The 22595-nt window shown below is 48.3% G+C and overlaps 2 protein-coding genes across 5 annotated transcripts in view; one reads left to right on the plus strand and one right to left on the minus strand.

Annotated features, from left to right (window-relative positions):
- Positions 1-5512, minus strand: part of trappc12 (trafficking protein particle complex subunit 12) — a 31020-nt gene extending 25508 nt beyond the window's left edge. Inside the window, exons 1-3 of one of the 3 annotated variants that reach the window (XM_024806335.2) lie at positions 5430-5512; positions 2317-3582; positions 2083-2199 (exon numbers count right to left, since the gene is read on the minus strand). In XM_024806335.2, coding sequence (XP_024662103.2) covers positions 2083-2199; positions 2317-3573 — 1374 coding nt within the window. In that variant the 5' untranslated portion in view covers positions 3574-3582; positions 5430-5512. Of the gene's footprint in view, positions 1-2082; positions 2200-2316; positions 3583-4627; positions 4946-5004; positions 5095-5429 lie in introns of those variants that run through there. The other 2 variants (XM_024806336.2, XM_024806334.2) reach the window with 2 other exon arrangements.
- Positions 5164-22595, plus strand: part of eipr1 (EARP complex and GARP complex interacting protein 1) — a 53861-nt gene continuing 36429 nt past the window's right edge. Inside the window, exons 1-4 of one of the 2 annotated variants that reach the window (XM_014410134.3) lie at positions 5164-5342; positions 5452-5535; positions 13106-13238; positions 15947-16103. In XM_014410134.3, the coding sequence (XP_014265620.1) occupies positions 5301-5342; positions 5452-5535; positions 13106-13238; positions 15947-16103 (416 nt within the window). In that variant the 5' untranslated portion in view covers positions 5164-5300. Of the gene's footprint in view, positions 5343-5451; positions 5536-13105; positions 13239-14811; positions 14994-15946; positions 16104-22595 lie in introns of those variants that run through there. The other variant, XM_076877477.1, reaches the window with a different exon arrangement.

A 22595-nucleotide genomic window follows, 5' to 3' on the forward strand; every position in this document is an offset into this window, starting at 1 on the left:
AGTCTTATGTAGACGGTAAATGGACTGCTTCATATACAAGCTTTGTACAGCTTGCCTCATCCACACTTTTAGGCTCTTTCTGTGGATTATATACGTTATTTACATGTGTGTGAAAACCTCGTATGAGGATGACAACTTCCAACCCAGAACAGGGACCGCAGGGCCCCGACCTGGACCCAGGTCTGGTGAGCTCCAGGTCTCAGCCAATGGGGTCCGATCAGAACAGCCAGGAGGAGGAGTCACAGGGATCCCAGAGCGCTCCACGTGCAGGAGCAGCTTTGGACCTTTCAGTCTTTCACATAATGATATAACTGTTCAATAAACAAGGTTGTTTTACAGACATTGTTATCAGCTCGCCTCCAATAATCTAACGTCCAAACACAGCAGGAGGTGAGCGCGAGCAGCGACCTCCAGGAAAACGAAGGCCACCTGTGACATCAGGGCGGCTGCATCCATCTTTAATGGGCTCTGTGGGTAAAAGTTGTGAGTCCAGGCGAAGCCTGCTTTGATGCTTGCTCTCTCTGCTCGTCATTCATCGGCGAGCCCGCGTCACCTTCCTGCCTCGCCATCTCTCCTGCTCCGGGGAGCCACCCACACCAATCAGCAGACGGCGTATGATCCTCACACACTCACCTACGCCATATAGTGCAGCTGACTGCAGGCTGAAAGCACCATATTGAGTGTGTGTGTGTGTGTGTGTGTGTGTGTGTGTGTACACCAAGTCCAGAAGGCCCTTGAAATATGCACAGCAGTCCTATGCATAATACATGGGCACAGCAGGAAGAGAGAACTTGTGAGCAGAGTGGATCTCCACCTCTCCATCTCTCCACTCCACCTCTCTCCATCACTGCTGCTGCTGTGCATATGTTTTAAATAACAAGCGTCTCTCAGGGTCGTTTGTGGGTCAGAAATGATGATGGAGGGAATGCACGAGGGCTGCAGAGGTAGACGAGAGATGGATGGCAGCAGCGGAGGGAATGAGGTGAGACTGCGCGGTCACAAAGACACACACACGCATTTTTATGCTTGGCAGGAGAAGAAACAGGATATGAAGAGAAAGGAGGCGAATGATTCACTGTTTTCAGTCAGCTGAGACCGAAAGCAGCCAGCGGCTTCAGCAGAAACACCGACTGTCAGGAGGTCAGACAGGCTGCAGCCGCCGCGGGACGCCGAGCGCCGCTTTACTCGTTTACCTCCAGAAAGCTCCTGCAGGACAGCACGAGCTCTCAGAGCCTTCCAGCTGCCGCCGAGGAGCCTGGTGCAAGAATTACAAATGCAGAGTGACCTGTTTCTAGACCATCTGCAAAAGCTGCCTGAGCTCTTCTGGTTACAATCAGAGCTGCAGATACGCTTTCAAACAACTCCATGAATTTAACTTAAAACACTGTTCAAATTATGCACAACAACAAAAGTAAAACCATCTCCAGCTCCTCAAATCATCCTCTCCAGTGTCACCTGACCCAGGAGACGTCACCTTCCTGCTCTCTGAGATTTCTATGATGTGCCTCTGCGCTGTGTGGTGTTCATGGACCCGTGTGTGCAGATACACACATGTGATCAGGCAGGTAAACACGAGTGGCCCACCTGAGTCTGTGATCACCGTGTGGGTGACTCTCTTTGGGTGGAGCCAAAGTGTAAAACTCTTCATGGACACGAGTAATCACTTAGCACGTCACCGTGGAAACCAAGACAACAAAGACTTCATCAGGATCTTTTCCTAAACTCAGCCGCACTCCTTGGTTTTAGTTAATAACGTGTTTAAAAATGCTAAAAATAAAAACGTGAAAGTCTGCCACGTGTATGACTTCAAGCAAAATGATTTGCTGCTCCACCCACTCCTCCAACCTGATGGTGCCGACCTTTTTCACCGTTTCAAACAGGAAACTATTAACTTTGTGTACAATGAAAAGAATCAGCACAAATCAGAGCAACGAAATCAGCAGATTAACTGTGACAATTTCTCAGGTTAGTGCAGAGTTGAAGACGACACCGCGCAGGTGGAGGAGAACGTCAGCTCCACCCACACGTAAACGTCCCGTTTCACGCCGAGTGATGCTCCGCTCACAAACTAAAAGGACTCACAATCAGCTGTTTGAGGCCGTTGAAGGACTGATCCACGAAGTTGGCTGTGAGGACCTGACGCTTCGCGGCCGCCGCCTCTCCCAGAAAACGAAGCATTAGGTCCTTGACGGCGTCGCCCTGTTTTTAAAAACACAGAAATTCAACATCATCCAAAAGCAACAGGACAGAAACGTCCTCGCAGTCACCTGAACACGAGCATGGGCGGGTTTACTGCTGAGGGATCAGAGTTCCTACCTGCAGGTTGTCAAACTTGAGTCCTGGCATGGTCAGTCTGCTGCTCTCCAAGTAGGCGGGGCCGTACTGCTGGGTTGCTACGGAGATTAGCACCTTCCTGGTCTCCTCGCACGGCAGCCAGGCATCGTGGCGCCTGTCTGCCTCGTTCAGGCTCAGCGCCGTCGCAAACGCGTCGTCGCTGCCTGAAAACAGCTGGTTGAAGGGCTGTGGTGGGACAGCTGGAGCTGAGGTGGGGGTGGAGCCTGGAGCCGAGGCTGTTTGAGGTGTGGGTGGCTGGAGCTTGGGGGATGGTTCAGCAGGGGCGAACGCTGAGCTCGGTGTGGGAGCGCCAGAGTCCAGGATCCCTCCGGGGGTAGAGATAGAGGAGGAGGTGGATGAGAGCTTGTGGTCGGGTGCTTCGGCGGAGACTGGAGGGATCTCAGCATTGGGGTTGGACACGGAGATGAAGGAGGAGGGGGCGGTAAAGGAGTCGAAGAAGTCGGACGCCGGGTTGGTCTGTCCGTTATCTGTGAAGAACTTGCTGAGGCTCGGGCTGGGCTGGCACACAAGCGCCCCCGCCATCTTACTGGGCGTCACGGTGTCTTCGCCGCCGCCCATGCTGAAGCTGGGCGACTTGATGAGGGTGGGCTGGAAGCCGTCGGGCACTAAAGACTTGGGCTGGGTGCCCTGGCTGAATATGGTGCACACGGGGACAGGCTCGTCCTTTGGTTTGGTCGCTCTGGTGATCTCCGGCGCCGCTTCCTCGCTGCGACTGTCAGACAGACTCTTCACGTCACCCGGGGAAACGGCGCTGGTCGCCACTTCCTCTGGTTTTTCCTGCGAGCCTCCGTCCTCCTGCTCCTCCACCGAAACTTTAATCTCAGTCGTATTCTGTCCGATCTCGCTCTGCTCCTCTTGGTTTCCCTCCACCGCGTTCTCCTCCTCCTCCTCCTCGCCTCCATCCAGGAGGGAATCGATAGGCACCACGTCATCCTCCTCGCTGTTATTGGGCGAATCAGAAATCATGACGCTCTCCATCATCTGGTCGTTGAGCTTGTCCATGAGGCTCTCTGAGGGCGTGGCGCTGCTGTCCTCCTGTGGTGTGGCAAAGTCCCGACCTAGATCGATGCTGTCCTCCTGGGGCAGACCACCGTCTGTGGGCGGAGTCTGACCTGTGGTCGCCTCAGGAGGGGCCGGAGCCGAGACTTCCTGGTTTACATCCTCTACGGCGATGTCCAAGGAGACCGGCCGCTGGGCGTGAGCTTCCCCACTGTCCATCTCACTGCTCTGCACACAGAAACACACAAACAAATGAACCAACAATTCCTCTCATTGTTGTGTGGCGTTCCTGTGAAGCAGGAACACTCATTTCCTGTCATTCTTTATTGTTTTCAAATTTTATTACAGGTCTCTGCGTCACGGGACAGAAACATCAGGTGAAAGAGGACAAAAATGTCCAGTTATGATGTGTAATTTATGCCTGTAGAGGAAAACTACAAGCTGGAAACAAGTAGAAAGATGTTTTTAGGGTTGGTGACATCGTCTCACTGTTGGTGTAACGTGAACTGTAAAACTAAACTTTCAGAAAGTTTGACTGTCAAAACGGTGTAAAAGACAACAAAAGAGATTCAGTCATTAAGACTCCAAATTTTTGGGACAACTTTAAACTTTCAAAGATGTTTAAAGAATAAAGTGAGAGCTGGGACTACAAAGCAGGCGTGCCAACGGCGGGAAAAAAATTCCACCCTCACCGCTTCCACAGGAATTAAGAGGATGAGACGCAGGGAAACATTGCTAATCAAATGCATTTATTAACTGATCATCATCAGGGTGAGCACCTCTGTGAAACGAGAAGTTTGGAGGTCTGGAGCACTAAGATGCGTTCACGCAATGACACAATCGTCTCAGGAGTGGACGGCCCAGCAAATTCACCCCGAGGTCAGACCCTGCGATGCTCAGGGAACCAGAAAAAGCTGCATCTGAACAAAACACAAGACCTCTGGAACAAACGAGACCAAAGTGCTGCTCAAAGAGCTGTGCATGAACGAATGCTGCAAACCTCAACGACTGAAAGAAGAGCGGGCCAAAGCTCGCCCACAGTGATGACACAGACCGATCACCGCAGGTGTTTATTTAAAAGTAGTTACTGCGTCCTGATATTTTGACTGTAGGATCTGTAACCTATGAGGGTGTTTGAGGCTACCTCGATTAAACCGTGGTTAAACGTGTGGTTGCAGTGACCTCTGGGCCAGCACAGCTTGGTTTCTGCCCGTCAGCTCTTTAAACAGCCTCCAGGAAGCCTCTGGTGTGGTTTATTTTGAATGTCAGATACCTTAAATCAGCATGAATCCCACTTCCTGTAGTCTCGTCGCTTCCTGTAACTGTAAACACAGTATGGTATCTCCGTCTCTGTCAGCACTGAGCTGCAGCACCAGAGCTGCTCGGCCTTTTATTCACGATTACACAGGAGCCGGTACTCGGATTACCAAGTCGGTAAAACCGGTTATTGGGTCTGTCTGTCATGCTAGTGCTACTTTAGCCAACTAGCTCAGGTTAGCCAGCCGAGCCGCTAACCGTCAAATGCCGCTAACAGTGTTTTAAAACAGCGCAGAGCGTCTTCAGCTGCTCCGCTGCCGCTAACATCACCGCACAAACAGCCGCAAACGCATAAAAGACCAGGAAGAGAAGCAGGACGGACTGTTTACTTACCGTACTGCAACCTGACAGACGCGCCTGTAACACGCATGCGTCACACAGTACAGCTACTAGTACGGTGCGTCAGAGAGGACACGTTTCATGGTTGCTATTCCGGATCTTCTTCTACGTTGTTTTTAAAGCGTAAGTGTCGTCACACGGCCGTCGTTGCGCATGCTATCCGTACGTTTCAGTTTTAAATCGCGGAAGTGAGGCGCTGTGTTGTGTTTGGAGCAGAAAGGAGCGCAGAGGCGCTTTCTGAGCGAAGCCTTTCATTAAAAGAATCAAACCGCGCAGAGGACGCAGCGCAAATGGAGGACGACGCTCCCGTCATTTACGGGCTCGAGTTTCAGGTGCTGCTGCTTCACTGCGGCTCCATTCATTCCCGTCGAGCTGTCTGTCAGCTGCCTCTGCGCTGGAATCTTGTATGTAATCCTTACTCTGTACTTCGTTACTCCGCAGGCTCGAGCTCTGACGGCGCAGACAGCTGAGACCGACGCTGTTCGCTTCCTCGTGGGCACGCAGTCACTCAAGTTTGACAACCAGGTGAGAAGCACCTGTCCACAGGTGACGGGGAGCTCGGGATTAGGCGAAATCATGTAAATACTAAAAAACAGGGACCCGGGGGAGGCGTGGAAACATCACAACAAAAACACTCCAGTAATTTTTAATATTCGTACAGTCCCCAAATATATGGTAGCGGTGTGCTGCCTCCGAGCCACAGAGCCTCCATCATCATAGTGCGCCTTTGGAGCTGGGGTAATAAAACACGGCAGGAATTTTCCAGCACACCTTTCCTTCCACACCTGTGATTCCTGGTTTTCCAATGAAATAAACAAATGTGTTGCCATTCTTCCTCTGTGGTCACTGCACCCCTCTTTCCCCCATCTTTTTTCCTTTATGGACTTCATTGAACGCTTGTTGAAGTAATGAAGACTTTTGGATACTTGTGAGATTACACCTTTTTGGTTTCTGACTTATAAGCATTTATAAAGATAAACGGCCTCGCTGTAGTGGTTCTTTGAGTTTTAATGTTTTGAGTATAGAAGTTTCTTAACTGAGCAGCAGCCAGACTCCTACCAGACAAAGACACAAACTGATGGAAAAAGAAACTTGGAGAAATTAATTTTATTCATCACTAAATCACAGCTAAGATTTAAATTTCCTCCCACTTTGCGACTTTAACGGGTTTCCTGCTTACAATGGGCCTTTAAAGCTGATTACACACATAACCATGTAAATAAGGAGTGTGTTTATTTTAGTAAAAACAAAGAAATACACCTTTTAGACCCTGAGTCATCTCAAGTCCAGACCCCAGCCACCTCCTCCCACTCATCTGGGGGAGCACCGAGGTGTCTGGGTCCGCCTCAGGGCTCCTCACAGTAGGACGTTTATGAAACGGCCCGCCCAGGAGACGTCCTGGTCTCAGTGTGGAGGAGCAGCGGCTCTGCTCTGAGCTCCGGAACTCCTCACCTGATCTCTAAGGGAGAGGCAGCCGCCCTTCAGAGGAAGCTCCTTTTGCCTGCTTGTGTTCACAGTCTTGTTCCTTTGGTTCCTGCTCGGCTTCTTTCTCCTCCGTGAAGCCCCACCTTACCGTGCAGAGGGGTGTGTGTGTCCCAGTGTTGTCAGGGTGCCTTTGTCCTCTGTTAGGGTCTCACAGGACACCTGGAAACAATGCTTCTGAACTGTGCCTGTACATACATATGAGAATTTAAACATTCATTCAAATGAAGTTTAATGAGGTTTAATGCAGGGGTGTCCAACTCCAGCCCTCAAGAGCTGCTGTCCTGCCATCAAGGATGCATCTGAAAGCTGCAGGACTGGAGGTGGATCCCTGGTTTGATGTGTTTGAAAGCACTCAGCAGGTTCAAAGGAAAGGACGCAGGAAATCAAAGTTCAGTGTCTCTACAGACCTCCAAACCAGGGGTCAGAGGCCAGATATGTAAAGTAATCAGGACTTTCTGTGTTAGCATCCTCAGAGACGCTGTGTTACAGGCAGCTGAAGGCTTTTATTCACATGGTTTATGAGTTTGTAACCATGTTATAGACTCTATATTCAGCTTTAAAGATATTGATGATTAATTATGTGTTCAATGGTTATATTTAGAATTAATATCAGCTCCTCTCCACATGGACGTCTGAACTGTTTGTGTGTTTTCTCTGTGAAAACGTGTGTGTGTGTGTGTGTGTGGTGCGTGTGTGTGGTGCAGGAAGAATGAGAGCATGCATGCACATCTTGCAGAGGTCATTACGGAGACAGATGACAGAAACAGTTGGCTCTAAACGGGGGAGAAATAATTAGCTGTGTGAAAGCGAGGGAGAGATTTGTGCCTTGAATAAGCGAGCCTGTTTCCTGGCAGACGTCAGTGTGAAAACAGTCTGGCACCGAGCAGTCCAAGTCTTGTTTAGCGAGGCTAACGCGCAGCTCGTCGGGAACGGTGACAACGCGTCCCGGTCGATCTGCGGGATTTCTTATTGCATGCCCGAGCGCCGTCCTCCTAAACCTGCTGCAGATTTCAGTCGTGCCGCTCGTTTGTTCAGCGGGCTGTTTGCTTTAAAGGCCGACGGTGAGACGTGTCAGTCCCGATGACATCACAGGACGGTCAGCTGATGCCAGCTTTACCTCCATACCGTGAACATGTTCCAGGACCTCCGGCTACACACACTGGGGGGGGGGGGGGGGGATCATAACTTCACACATGCAGCAGATCTCCGCGTGACATGAAACAAAACTGCGACCAGATCAGTTTTCACAGTCAGACTAAATCATCACTAAAATCTTGCATGGCTTCATGAATGATCAGCTGATTCTGGTGGAAAGACTGACTGGTGTAACCTTGAGTCGGTGATGGCTGCAGTTTGTGATCCTGCTGGTTTTACTGGTGTGTCGCGCTGCAGGGCTGCGGGCCTTGTTCTAAAGTCTTTGAACAAGGTAGCATGTTAGCGACCAGCTAACATGCTACCGTGCTGACAGAGTCATCGTCGCGGGAGGTAAGACCCGCGGGGGAGGACTTTGTGTTTACATCAATGACGCCTGGTGTCGCGATGCTGTTGCGGTCTGCAAACACTGCTCACCAGTGCTGGAGTTAATGGTTATTAAGTGCCGGCCATTCTATCTACCGAGGGAATATACAGCCATACTCCTGTGCGCTGTGTACATCCCTCCCTCCTCCAATGTCAACAACAGGAGCGAGGCACTGAATGAACTGTACCAGCACATCAGTGAGCAGCAGACAGCCCATCCTGATGCTTTTCTCATCCTGGCTGGGGATTTCAATCATGCAGACTTAAAGTGCGTTTTTCCAAAAATACAACAACACATAGACTTTCCAACAAGGGGAAATAACACACTGGACTTTGTTTACACCACCCAGAGAGGAGCTTACAAAGCTTTTCCCCTCCCCCACCTCGGCGCCTCAGACCACATCACTGTCATGCTAATGCCTGCTTACAGACCGCTCGTTAAAGCCACCAAACCGGTTCGTAAGCAGATACAAGTGTGGCCAGAGGGGTCTTCAGAGGCTCTACAGGACTGCTTTAATACTACAGACTGGAACATGTTTAAGCAGGCTGCCACCTACAACAACACCACTGACCTCCAGGAGTACGCAGAGACTGTTACAGCCTACATCAACAAGTGCATTGAGGATGTAACAGTCACGAAAACCATAACTGTCCGGGCCAATCAAAAACCATGGATGACAGGAGAGGTCTACAGGCTGCTGAAAGCTCGGAATGTTGCCTTCAGAGATGGAGACGAGGCAAGCCTGAGGACAGCTAGGGCCAACCTTTCCCGTGGCATCAGAGAGGCTAAGAGACAGTACTCCAAGAAAATATCCCATCACTTCAAAGACAGCAGAGACTCACGGAGCCTGTGGCGGGGCATTCAGACCATCACAGATTACAAGCCCCCACCACAGACTTGTGACAGTACTATCCCCCTGCTGAACGAGCTGAACACTTTCTTTGCTCGCTTTGAAGTCCGAAACAGCACCACTGCACAGAAGACCCCACCCCCTCCTGGTGACCAGGTGATGACTCTGTCCCCGGACAGCGTGAGGAGATCCCTCAGCAGGATCAATGCACGTAAAGCTCCGGGTCCTGACAACATTCCTGGTCGTGCACTGAGAGACTGTGCAGTGGAACTCACTGATGTCTTCACAGACATCTTCAACATATCACTCATCCAGGCTGTCGTCCCCACATGTTTTAAAGCCACCACAATCATTCCGGTTCCAAAAAAGTCATCTCCCTCCTGCTTTAATGACTACCGTCCTGTTGCACTTACTCCCATCCTGATGAAGTGCTTCGAACGACTAGTCATGCAGCACATCAAGACTGTCCTGCCCCCCTCCCTGGACCCCTTCCAGTTTGCGTATCGGCCCAATCGCTCAACCGATGATGCCATCTCCACTGCACTCCACTCAGCACTCACACACCTGGACAAAAAAGATTCATATGTTCGAATGCTGTTCATAGACTTCAGTTCAGCATTCAACACTATAATCCCCCAACAGCTCACTCAAAAACTGGTCCAGCTGGGGCTCAACACCTCACTGTGCAACTGGCTGTTGGATTTCCTCACCGGAAGACCTCAAGCAGTACGGGTCGGCAGTAATACATCCAGCACCATCATTTTAAACACGGGGGCCCCGCAGGGATGTGTGCTGAGCCCCCTCCTCTTCACTCTGCTGACCCATGACTGCACTCCATCACACAGCTCCAACCTCTTCATCAAGTTTGCGGACGACACAACGGTGGTGGGTCTCATTAGCAACAGGGATGAGACCGACTACAGAAGTGAGGTGAGACGCCTGGCCACGTGGTGTGCTGACAACAATCTCTCTCTGAATGTGGAGAAGACGAAGGAGATTGTTGTGGACTTCAGGAGAATGCACACCCAACATGCTCCTCTGACCATTGACGGAGCGTCTGTGGAGAGAGTGAGCAGCACCAAGTTCTTGGGTGTGCACATCACAGAGGATCTCTCCTGGACGTACAACACCACAGCACTGGCCAAGAAATCACAGCAGCATCTCTTCTTTCTCCGCAAACTAAGAAGAGCAGGAGCACCAGCCCCCATCATGTACACTTTCTACAGAGGCACCATCGAGAGCATCCTGTCGAGCTGCATCACTGTGTGGTTTGGAGCCTGCAATGCGTCCTGCCATAGAACCCTCCAACGCATAGTGAGAGCTGCAGAGAGGATCATTGGTGTCTCTCTCCCCTCCCTCCAGGACATTTACAGCACCCGTCTCACTAAAAAAGCCCTTTGCATAGCGGCTGATCCCACGCACCCAATGCAAAGCTTCTTCAAGCTGCTGCCGTCAGGGAGGAGACTGCGGAGTCTCCAGGCCAGGACCAGCAGACTGAAGGACAGCTTCATCCATCAGGCTGTCAAGAAGCTAAACTCCCTCCCGATTCTGCCCCCCTCTCCCCTCTTCTCCACCACGGTCTCACTGAACTCTGTCACACACACACACACACACTCACTCTCTGACGCACTCACTGGCCTGCTCCAGTCACTTTGTGGAGCATTGGACTGCTTAAGCATTGGACCTCATAAGCCTTTGTTGTTACACTATCTCTTACCGTACACTACTAAATCCCCATTTGCACTATTTGCCTATTTTGCACCACTATGCCTTCTTACTTGAATATTGTATATTGTATATTGCATAGCTTTTTTTGTTATACGTAAAATTGTATTGTATTTATTTAAATTTATTTAAATTTTTACTTTTTAATTATTTTATTTGCATTTTTCTAATCACTAGGGTTTGAGAGTAACGCAATTTCTATTCTGTGTATGTCCTGTACATGTGGCAGAATTGACAAATAAAGTTGACTTGACTTTGTTTCTTGGGTTTCGGGGGGACCATTGAATCAGGAGCGCGGTGGTCGTCAGCACCGGTTCGCTCGGTTTGCTTTGAACTCCCATGAAAACCATTTTTCCGATTGCCATTTCAGCCCCGACAGCTCGTGCTACACCCGTAAGCCCGCTGCCCTCTCCACCTCCCATTAAGCGTAATGCGGAGTGGAAGTATCTCCACACGCCGAGCCCCTCTCAGATCCCTCAGAGACCAGTCGCTGCGGTGACAGATCGTGGCATTTAAGGCCGCTAACGAGATAAAGCGCCCGAGCTTGGCACCTCTCGCCCGCTCGCTGCTCCTCCTGCTTACTGTCATCAGTGCGGCTAAAGAGCTTTGCTGCAGGAGCCCGTGACGCGGGGTCCACGAGCCAGGCTCGTGCATCCCTCACCCCCCTGTATTTTACCAGCTCCTCCTCCTCTTCCATTGGCACATAATTAAAAGCGCTGGGCCGGCTGCCCGAGCGGCTGAAGGCTGTGAGTCACTCTCCAGGCTAGGAAGAACGGGGGATAAATCACCTGGGGGAGGAGGGCCGGGACTTCTGTCTCCTCTCTCACCTAGGTTCATTTGGGGGGGGGGGTAGACCCTATTACCGGGCCCTCCAATTACCCTGTCCCGCCGGCCTGAATTTATTTGTACTGCTCCCCCACCGCCATAAAATTATAACTTTGCCTAATAATTTTTTGCTCGTCGCAGTCCAACTCAAGGTTAATAGCCGCCGAGCTGACTTTGAGGAGGCTGAAGGATGCTGCCACTCCTCCTCCACCTCCTCACACCTCCTGCTTTCATCCTCTTGTTCAGCCTGTAAAAGTAGTGCAGGCGAGGGGAGTGGAAGTGCCGGGAAGGAGTTATTGTCCAGCGCAACCCCATTAACGATCCCCCGAGGTGCCGTAAGTGTCTTTCTTATGGGAGAAACCTCCATTAATTGTCTGATCAAACCTTGAGACCCTCACTTTTTTACTGCGGCGCGGGCCCTGAACCGCATTCAATCGAGGACCCTCTCAGAATAGATTTCCATCTAATGAAAGGAGCGCAGCGAGGAGGAGTTTCCATTAACTTCTCCTGGATAAAACTTTGGCTTGTTTGTTGAACTCGTGCGCTGTAAAACACTCAGCGGTGTTTTCAAGTGCGCTCCACGATTACTCCAGCTCACAGCGAAGGCACTGCGACTCGTGCCGGAGAGCCTCGCTGGGACGCCGAGCCGGCTGCACGCTGGCACAAAAGCTGGTGAAAGGAGGCGGACATTTGAAGGACGTTAAACGCAAGAATTCACTTCTCATTTCACGGTGAAAAGTGCAGGGTCAGCAGCACGTTACCCCCAGAATCAGCTGGTTTCATAGTAACTTTAGCCGCGGCACATTTTACTTTCAAACTATCAGTTGTTACAGAATTACACACGTGGGTCCAAATTTGGTGCTTTTTGATAGTTTTTCCAGCATTTTTGGTCCATTGTAGCTCCATAACAGGAGACGTCCACGTTACGCCTTCGCGGCTGGAAACATAAAGTCTGTTAAAGTTGGAGCCAAATCAGTTTAACATCCACCCTCAGAGATAAAAATCTGCTGTCGCTGATTCGCTCTGGGTCAGAATCATTTTCCTTAAATTCTTTCTGCTGATAAATGGAAAATGAAACAATATTTTCTTATTTGTTAAGACGATTTTAAAGTCTTCATTTCATGTCTGATAAAGTTCGCTCGCCGCCTGTTTAAGTAAAGAGAGTCTGTGAGATGAAGCTTTTGTAAGCAGAGCTCGGAGAAACTTTGTGAAGTTTCCTGAGGAAGATGGGAGAGTTTACAGTTCAGGTGCTGAAGATGGCGTCACAGGCCTCCTGAAACGTCCACAGTGTCCACGGAGAAGGATGAGAGGGATGACACGTGTCATCTCATGTAGCGCTGTGTAAAGAGAGCCAACGCCGCTGAGCCCTCATCGGTTGGCTTTCCTTCCCCGACGTCTCCAGCGTGAATCCAACAGCTCCTCTCACAGTGTCTTAATCGCTGCTTTGAAGGCCAAATCGAGATGAAGATCTTCAGCCGTGTGAAGTTTACGGGGTAAAAAAAGAAAAAACTGAACCAAAGCGACGTCTGCCTTGAAATTACTTTTACTGTCACATTAAAATAAAAGAGGAACTTTCTTCTTCTTCATTCGGAGGAATCAGAGGCGCTTTGAACTGCAGTCGGTGTGAGTGGAGGGAGTTGCACCGGGTGTTTTTCAGCCTCATCCTCAGCACATCTCTGCTTTTCTTTCAGATCCACATCATTGACTTTGATGATGAGAATAACATCATTAATAAGAACGTCCTTCTGCACCAAGCTGGGGAGATATGGCACATCGGCGCCAGTCCTGCAGATAAGGCTGTGCTTACCACCTGCTATAACAAAAGTGAGTCCCACTGTTTCCTTCTGTCTGTGGCTCCATTCGCTGCCTCTTTATGTTCCTCTTTTTTTTCTGTGTGCATATATTACATCCTCCTCTTTTTATTTCCACTTCTTATGTCTAATGACCCTGTGCAGCCGCGCTGTCCTCACAGGCCTAACGTCAGCAGCTGCGTTATATATCAGACTCTGATAGAATCGATACTAATCTGTGAACACGAGGAGCCACGTGAGTCTCGCTGTGGCAGGATGAAGGTCACACAAACGTTTTGTTGATCTTTATTTACAGAGAGTCTGCTCGCACGGGCCCGCCGGTAACCGGTAAAATGAAAGGAGCCGAGCGGGCCTCGGCTCTCGTGACAGGAAATGCTGTTTTATTTAAATGAGTGCAAGTTTCCACTATGACGCACATCTGTAGGAGTCTGGGAGACCGACTGCTGCAGATTCCCGTTTCTCGAAGTAGCAGCTGCTCAGCAGGTCGCAGTTTGTTCGCATTCTCCAGGAACGGCGACGCAGAAACCCCAGATCACCCAATCACAATCTGTCACCACAGGACGCACCATCTAATCTTCATCAATAATCAATAATAAAGATGAATAATGTTTGAGTATTTTATCCATCAACTATATACTGAATGACTCGTTCACTTGCATTTAGTAGAAGCTTATATGAGGAAAACAGCTGATAAACGAAGCATCTTTGGCGTGAATCAGAAAAATCTGTGCTCAGAAAGACAAAAACCTGAAGTAGAAGATGAAGACCGATGTCTCCACAAACCCGACAACAAACAGAAGGAAAGATGTAGCAGACGCCTCAGGCAGCACGACACAGCGGGTAAAACCCACGGACCCAGCTTTAAACTGAAAACTGGAAGGACCAAGATCCCCTTCAATAAAAGGTTGCACGGGCGTTTCCCACCAGCGAACCGTCCCAGTGAGCTGCCGTCGCTCTAAAAGGCTTTTTTACACAGTGAGCGAAAAAACTACACGAAATTCAGAATTTTTCAGATTCAAATTCGTCGTGAGGTGTACGCACACCGAAAGCGAGAATGCGCCGTGAATAAACCGGAGTGGACGAGAATCAGTGACGAGCTGATCCTGATGTTCCTGAATGACAAAAAAGAAGAAATGCAGATTCTGGTTCGTCTTCTCAGGACCGGGCACAGCAGGGAGGAGTCGCTGGTTCAATCCCAGAGTCGTGCATGCTTCAGGATGTCCGCGGGGCAGTCGGGAATCCCTCCAGAGAGCCGACTGACCCGTAGCCATGTGTCTGAGGTCAAACAGGTTGCATGTTTCAGTCCCAGTGAGCGTTTTTGAGCTGTGAGCGCACTTGTTGCCAAATGCAGTGCTCTAATTGGTCAGATTTGAGACACCACATCATCGCTGTGAGTATCAAAAACATTTTTAACACACGAGTTGTGAGCTTTATATTAAGCACTATAATAAATATCACGTGACCCACAGCTAAGAGTGCATGAATCCAGCAGATGTTTTTGTAACACAGCCGTCGCCCCCTGGTGGCCGTTAACTTCCGGACACTACGTCGATCTTTTAGGATGGTTTTTGTTTGTTGCGTGAACCCAGACGTTGCGTCGCTCGCTCGTTGGTGCCCGATGCCCTCTGGTCTCGGTCGCACTTCAAAACGAACGTTTGAGTCTCCCCGAGACGTTCGCCTGGATAAATAAAGGCTTTTAATAAAGCTAGACTGGTGGAGTTTGAGCTCCTCTGGAGGATAGAAGGCGGAGAGGAGACAGCCGTGTCAGGTGGGACTCGGGGCGGATGGCTCTGGGACTGGGTGTAGTCTCCACGCTCCCCCCTCCATCTCCGTCTGTCTGTCAGCTGAGTTCTGCACGCTCGAGTTCACAGGATGACAGCCACGGTGGACGGCCCACCACGCGCCGCTGCCCACACCGACACCGGCGCAACCCAAATATATAGAAACACAACAGGCAGCACACTACAGCGCATTAATGCAGGGCTTGCACAGAGCCCCGGCGTTTGCTCGGCCACTTAGTCCGAGCGCAGGCTCGTCTAAAACCACTCAGGAAATCTGTGGACTCGTGTCGCCATGCTTTTAATTTGACAAATAGGCCCCACGCCTGCCCACGCGCTGCCAATACGTACACCAAAAAGAAATGAGTCTTTCTCTCCCCGTGCTCTCCACCCGCAAACTTTTAGTCCAATTACCGTATGACTGTACTCTACTCTACATTTACTCCTCTGGTTCCAATTAGCAGCTCCAGCCCTGGCGTGGATGTGCCAAAATAACTCGTTTATTATGTGGATTAGGAAGAGAGTGTAGTCACATTAGTGCCTGTACATCTCACGCACACACTAACAAAGCTTATCCTTATGCTCCAGTCACTGGTTTAACCTGCTTAAGAAGCCACCGGGGATCGTTAACGGTTTCATTTATTAAGCAGTGATTCAGCTTGAAACTGGGTGACAATGAGGAAAAATAGAAATTCAAAAAACAAACATTAGCAGCGCTTAGAGGTGGACTACTTTATCCACCTGGAATGTACTCTATGCACTATGTTTTTCATGCAACACTTTTTATTTCCAGAGTTTAATCAAAGTTGAAAGTTTGGCAAAATGTCTCAAAATATCCTGATTTAGATATCGGGGACTCGGACCACTGTCCCCACAGTATCAGTAAAACAAGAGCACCCTCCTCCCTAACACTGTGTGTGTGTGTGTGTGTGTGTGTGTGCAGCTAGCGACAGCAGGGTGGTGTCCTGCGCGGCCGTGTGGCGGATGCCCTCTGACTGGGAGACAGGAAACCACGAGTCACCTGACGAATCCGCCCACAACCCCCAAACCCTGGAGCTGCTCTGTCACCTAGACGACAGCACCCACGGCAACGCTGCCTGGTAGGTGTTGCCGGGGAACCGCTCAGAGTCGTGGCACAAATGATGCAAGAGCTCCTTTGATCCGCAGTAATGTGTTCGACTGCTTATTAGAAGACGGGGTGTTAATAATAGACTCCAGGACGACCTGCAGCTCACAGAGAGTCAAATAAACGACAAAAAACAGATTTCAAAACTCCTTTAAAGCTTTTCTCTCAATTCAAAATATCTTCAGCAAACTTTACTATCAAACGACATAGTTGTGAGCAAAACTCTGCACGGAGCACAACGCAGGCTTTCTAATGAAGGAGGAGGCTGACTTTGAAACAGAGCGGCTGCAGGCCGCTGTCAGGCCTAAGATCAACTAGGCCCCTAACCCAGCAGGAATGTGAGTGTAGAGCTGCGGGTTCAAGTCTCTCCGGGTGTTTGCACTGTCATAAATAATGTGATCATTTATGTGTCTTCATTTGATGCTCCCAAAGCTTTATTAGATATCACATATTTGAGAGCGAGGCAGGAAGTCGTCATAATTACACTGTAACGAAGAGTCAGCCTTGGATTTTGTAGCTTTTGCCTTTCTGCAGATACTTGACATGAAGTTGAGGCTCAATAAAGCTAACACTGGTATGTTAGCACCAAGGTGCAACCTCTGCAGCTGAGCAGAGAAGCTCCAAAAGCTGCAGTTCCTCTAACGTGTGTGTCCTCCCGCCTGTTAGAAAGTCCTTAATTACAGATTAAAATGCTGTGTGTGTGTGTGTGTGTGTGTGTGTGTGTAGCAGAAAGAATTTCGAATGGCCGCCTGAGCGGCGCCCTATGAGTCCCGGTCCATTTCATTTCACTCTGGTTGTAGTCACGGCCCGATCCTTTTGTCTTACTGTCAGAGCTCCTCGCCATAACTCAGAGCCCCACGAGAGCCAAAATCAATGCCCCCCCACCCCCCCGCCTTTACTCCACTCTTCATTGTCCGCCTCATGATTGCGATCATTTTTAGAGGCACCAATCAGTTAGTGTGATGCATACTGCAGGTGTCTGCGAGGGAGAGATAAAGATGGAGGAGGTGAAGAAAACAGAAAGATGGAGGGTAGCTCAAGAAAGGAGACGAGACCGAGGAGATTGAATTTGTGCAGTTCTGTGTGTGAGTGTGAGTCTGTGTGTGTGTGTGAGTGTGTGTGTGTGTGTGTGTGTGTGTCAGAGGGCAGGTCAAGCAAGGCTGCTGGGTAGAGATTGATGTCTCTGAGCTCCACCATCTTAACACACCGAGAGCTGTAACCCTCACAAGGGCACCAAACTGTGTGTGTGTGTGTGTTGTGGAGTCTGGATTCAATGCTGTGAAGCCTGTAGCCTATGCTGTGCACTATTGGCTTCTCTAGATGGATGGCTTTGGTCTGTTGCCCACCTCCTCCATCTCTCTGCTACACACACACACACACACACACACACACACACACACACACACACACACACCTTATCTAGTGTGGACTGTCATTCTGCACTGGTCAAGAGGGGACCAGTATTTCCAGTATTTTTAAGAAACAAAATGTAAAAAGGAAAATTTATTTTAGATCAAAAAAATACAAAATAACTGCAAATACAAAAACCCCCAAAACAAAAGCAACCCCGGCCCATGTTTACCCATCAGTCTTCCACAGATTGTGTTACAGCGCCACCTGCCTGTAGTCCTCATGTGATGTGAAGCTGTCACAAAGCTTGGTGGAAAGCTCTCCTTCCTTGCAGGCTCCATGTAGCTGCTAGCCTGCAAGGACAGAAGGAAGGTTGCTGCTGCTGCTAGCACTGCTGTTGTTAGCCACAGTGTGCCATGCAATGTGACATCTTGTATGTGCGTGGTGTTGTTCATTGCATCAGCGATGTGTAACAGCAGAACCTGCAGGAGTGCTCGTTTTGACCCCGTCCTGCTAACAGCAGCAGGGATTGCAAAGACGTCATTTCTTCAACAAGTTGTTTTTAACTTTTTTGTCATTTTAAGGACATTTTGACAAAACGAGCATGTGGGATTAATTTTGGCTCTTTATTAGTTTTATAAATGATGTGGATCATTTTGTCACAGACGACAAAGCTCAGATCACATTAGCTGAAACCATCTGATGGCCCACTGCTCCTCCATCGCTCACGCACTCCCCACTCTGCCACGGTGAGCCTCTGCTTGTGTTGGTACATAGACTGTAGTCAACAGCAGTTACGGATTGGCTATATATAAATGATATACATCAGTAAATAATATATATCTTTATGACCATTTAAAATATCGCTATAGAAAATTACACATTGCTGTAATTTCTGCCCTCTGGACAAATAAAGAGCTTCTGACAGTGATTTAGATAAAAACTGATTGCAGCTTGTGGCAGGATTGTTCTCTGTGGATCATCCATGAGATATGTTTGATAAGTCATTTACAGCAGTTTAAATACAGGAAGTCACTGTTAGCCACGCCCTGTACAGCCCCACAGTAATTATTAATCTCTTCTCTAACTGTATATTTAGTCATCAATCACAGCTGTGCCTGATTTACTAAAATGAATTTGTTAAAAATCATTTAATCTCATTTAAAGCAGGACCAACACAGGACTGGAAGAATGTCCTCACTGTCGGTCCTGTGTCTGTGGATTTGTAATGACACAGCAGTCCACGGTTAGATAGCAACGCAAGTACACACACACACACACACACACACACACACACACACACACACACACACACACACACACACACACACACACACAGTGATAATGCTGGCAGCTTGCACCACCCATGCATGTTTGTGTGTGTAAGAAGACAAAGAGTAAAGAGATCTGAGTTCTTATGAGGCTTTTGTCTGTTTTGTGTGTTTGTTCACCTGCTTGTGTGTCCACTGTAGCGTGTCCGCATCCTTCATGTGTGCGTTTTCCGGTTGCCGGCAAGTCCCTCCACTCTCAGCAACAATAACACTTTTTTCTTCCCCAAATCCCCTCATTGTTTGGGTGGGCAAACATTCGAGCCTCTGCCCGTCGTGAAGCGTGCTCTGAATGGAAATATCGGCAAAGCACACCCAAAAAAATAAAAATAACGGGACTAAACAAACCTCGGGAAAAATCATGTTGTGTTTTTTTTCCCCCCTCTTCCTGCACTTGGTTTCGATTGGGAGCCTTGCCAGATGAGTGCATCGATTCCCGTGGAGCCATTTGAGCCAATCACGGCCCTAGGAGGGAGCGGTAAAGCGCAAAAGGCAGCGAGGTTGATTTTCTAAAGTGGGGTGTGACAGGAGGGGGTAGGAGGTGTTTATGGGGTGATTGTGTGTGTTTGTGCGCACACACACGGATGCAGCCATGTGTGTTATTGTTGTGTGGTCGTTTGTAAGGCCCGATGGGCTCTGCTCTCTGTCTGCGTCCCAGCCCCGTCATGCAAAGAGTCTTTGTGAGCCTTATTTTCACTGTGAGCGTCGCCTCGTCTCAATCAATTGGACCCCCGACGTGGGCTGTCATGTGGACTATCAGCCGTGTATGTGTGTGTGTGTGTGTGTGTGTGTGTGTGTGTGTGTGTGTGTGTGTGCAGGCGCTGGGCTGAAGCTTGTAGCTCTGCTGCTTTTTTCCCGTCTGTGACGGCAGCTGCTGCACAAAGAAATAATCTGTCTGCGGCTGAGCTCGCAGTTACCTTAAATGGTAATTCCAGTTTATTGTGACCCCACCTCCACCTGTATCATTACAGGTGGAGGTGGGGTTTGGCTGTTTTCCACAGGGTGGTTTATGGGACTCCTGCACGGTCGGCACTGCAAAGCAGACTGAAACCTCTGGGGCTGAAAACTGAAGCTTTCTAGCATCCAGGACACAAAGACACACAGGAAACAGTCCACAGGTGGAAGATGTTAAAATCAAGCGGTGTCCTGACCCAGAGGGTCTAAACATAAGGCCCAGGGACCGTCAAAGGGTCCAATCCAGCCGATTGAAAGGCGAAAAGGACGTAAATTTGAGGCTGTTTTCACCAGTTTTACAGCCTGAATAGAAAAAAAATCACCTGTTGCTGACATACAGCCAAATAAACGTTAAATAACAGAACAGTTTAGGTTTTAAATTGTGGAGGTTTCTATTTATTTTATTTTTTTCATTCGGGATTCTACTGTGAAGGAAAAGCAGGACTGAAAACGTCTTCTTTTAAGTTCCAGGGTAACGTGTGTCTGTAAGTCTGAGCTGTGCTGACGGCGTTCTGACTGCTTTACACTAAACAAAGGAAACAGGTTTGAGCCTGTGTCATGGTAATAGCATGTAAATATCCAGATTCTTGACTCTTTTCAGTTTGGGTGGAGGTTGTAGCTTAGATCGTCCCACTGGTGATGTCAGGAAGTGAAGTGGTGGAGATGCAGATGTGGCGAGTTTGTACGTAGCAACACTGCATTTGTCCGTCCGTCCTGCAGCTCCAGATGCTCTGTTTGTCCCTGTGTTCATGCCCAAGAAGGACCAGGGAGTATTTGTGTTGGCTTCTCTGTAACGGGGGATTAAACTCATATGGATGCAAAGCACAGCAGAGTGGGCGAGCAGAGAGAGAGTGCATGGCTCGACGTGGATATATGGGGCTGTAAAAGCTCTCCCAGCATACATTCCAGTACACAGCGTGCCAGCTTGTTGCAGAGCTCAAGGTCAAACGCACATAACTTGGAGTGTTTCATAAGAGAGAGAGATGGAGGGAGGCGAACTGTCTGCCTCTCAGTATTGCATGAATTAATTGATCCTACAGGGAACAATGGGCTGTGAATCCCAAAGCGGAGTGTGTTTTAATTGGTCCTGTGGTGTGCTGAAGTGTGTGTTTAGGAAGGAAGGAGCGGTGGTATCGAACATGCTGCAGTCGCTATCGACAAGGTCTATGTGGAGCCCTCAGTGTGTGTGTGTGTACTTGTTTTGCTACATTAAGGGGACAGAGTGTTCACAGGGCTTTTGTGGGGACTTGCCTTTCTTTTGGGGACACAAAGCATCAATCGATTGATCAGATGTTACCTTTGATTGTTAGTTTGGCTTCCAACAGTTACAGTTGGGTTCACAAGTTTTTGGATTATGCTAGCTTGAGTAGGGGTTTGCTTAAGTCTACCCTTGAGTTAATCTTATCCGGTCGTTAAGTGATGACGTGACGAATCCTACTTCTGGGCCTAAAGTAGTCTGCGTTTAATATGGCTTTTGTGTTGTTAACATGTTTAATGTTTTGTATTTTCTTCTATTTGATCTCAAAAAGCTCCTAAAACAGTCAGTAATCACTGTTGACCTCCCTCGGCTTTTATTACCACTAATCATTTATTTAAGCTCAGTTTTTAAAACCTTAGGATGTAATTACAGCCCAGCCCATGCAACAGTATATGAATGACTAACCTCGTATTGTGGATGGATTATCTCAGTTGTTCTCCTGGCTGAAGTTTGGTCCTTTTACAGCATCCTGCCATGCGATTACATTTGTTCCTGACCACCGAGAACACTCACGTTAACTTTTATCGAGTGGAAAAAAGTTAGCTTGTTTATATTATGCTAACATAGCTGTGTCACTAGCGGTCACGTAGCACATCATTATATACCAGCTAGCCCAACTTCAGTAACCCTACAAACGTCACTGCTGTTTAGTTTTCTGTCTTCATTTATGTTGGAAGTGATAACAGAGCTGTACGTTTGAATTTGTTTCCCAAACCCCGCAATCAGGACATGCTATATTGTATTTAGATAGAAGCTAGCGAGCTAACTCCCTGCTAACTTCTAACTCCGTTAAATGTCATAAATTCCGTTTTCATGGATGCCTGGATGTTAAACTCAATTGTTACACCTGGTAGAGCAGAACGCTGATCATTTTATTAAAGATGAAAGACTTTAGACAGTTTTTCAACTCGTTTGATATATGGACCTGCAGCAGAGTTTAGGCCCAGACATGGCTAGTGACTAGAGATGGCACGATACCACTTTTTTATGTCCGATACCGATTCCGATATCATAAATTTGGATATCTGCCGATACCGATATGAATCCGATATAGTGTGTTTTAATCAACAAAACTGTTTTTTAAAATATCTTGCTGCATTTTGTATAAGTTCATACTCAAGTTTAAAACAACAGCTACACTAAAGCTATTCTGTTATACCTGTATGCAAAAAAAAAAAAATTTCATAGTTCAGCAATACTGATCAATCTAATAAACTCAAACCTACACCATCCTCCCTATTCTGGTATTTTAAAGAGTACTTAGCATAAATATTAAGCAACCTAACTAATAGGGTTCCAACTCCCAGCAACAACAAAAATAAATAAATAAAAAATAGGGAACCACCCCTCACACTCCACCTCATGATGCTTAACCCTTTAAGACCTACCATAGAACCAAGTCCGCCAGAGCTTATATCATATTTTTACATGCTGTGGAGCCATTTTTGGGAGCATTTCAAGTTGCTATACATCAATACAACCATTATAGCCCAGATTTTAATAATATGTATTCATTAAGTGCATAGTAATTACATAAATTGCAAAAAAATGCAATAAACTACAAAAAAATTGAAAA

Source organism: Maylandia zebra, linkage group LG19, assembly GCF_041146795.1.
Source record: "Maylandia zebra isolate NMK-2024a linkage group LG19, Mzebra_GT3a, whole genome shotgun sequence".
NCBI classification, from domain to species: domain Eukaryota; kingdom Metazoa; phylum Chordata; class Actinopteri; order Cichliformes; family Cichlidae; genus Maylandia; species Maylandia zebra.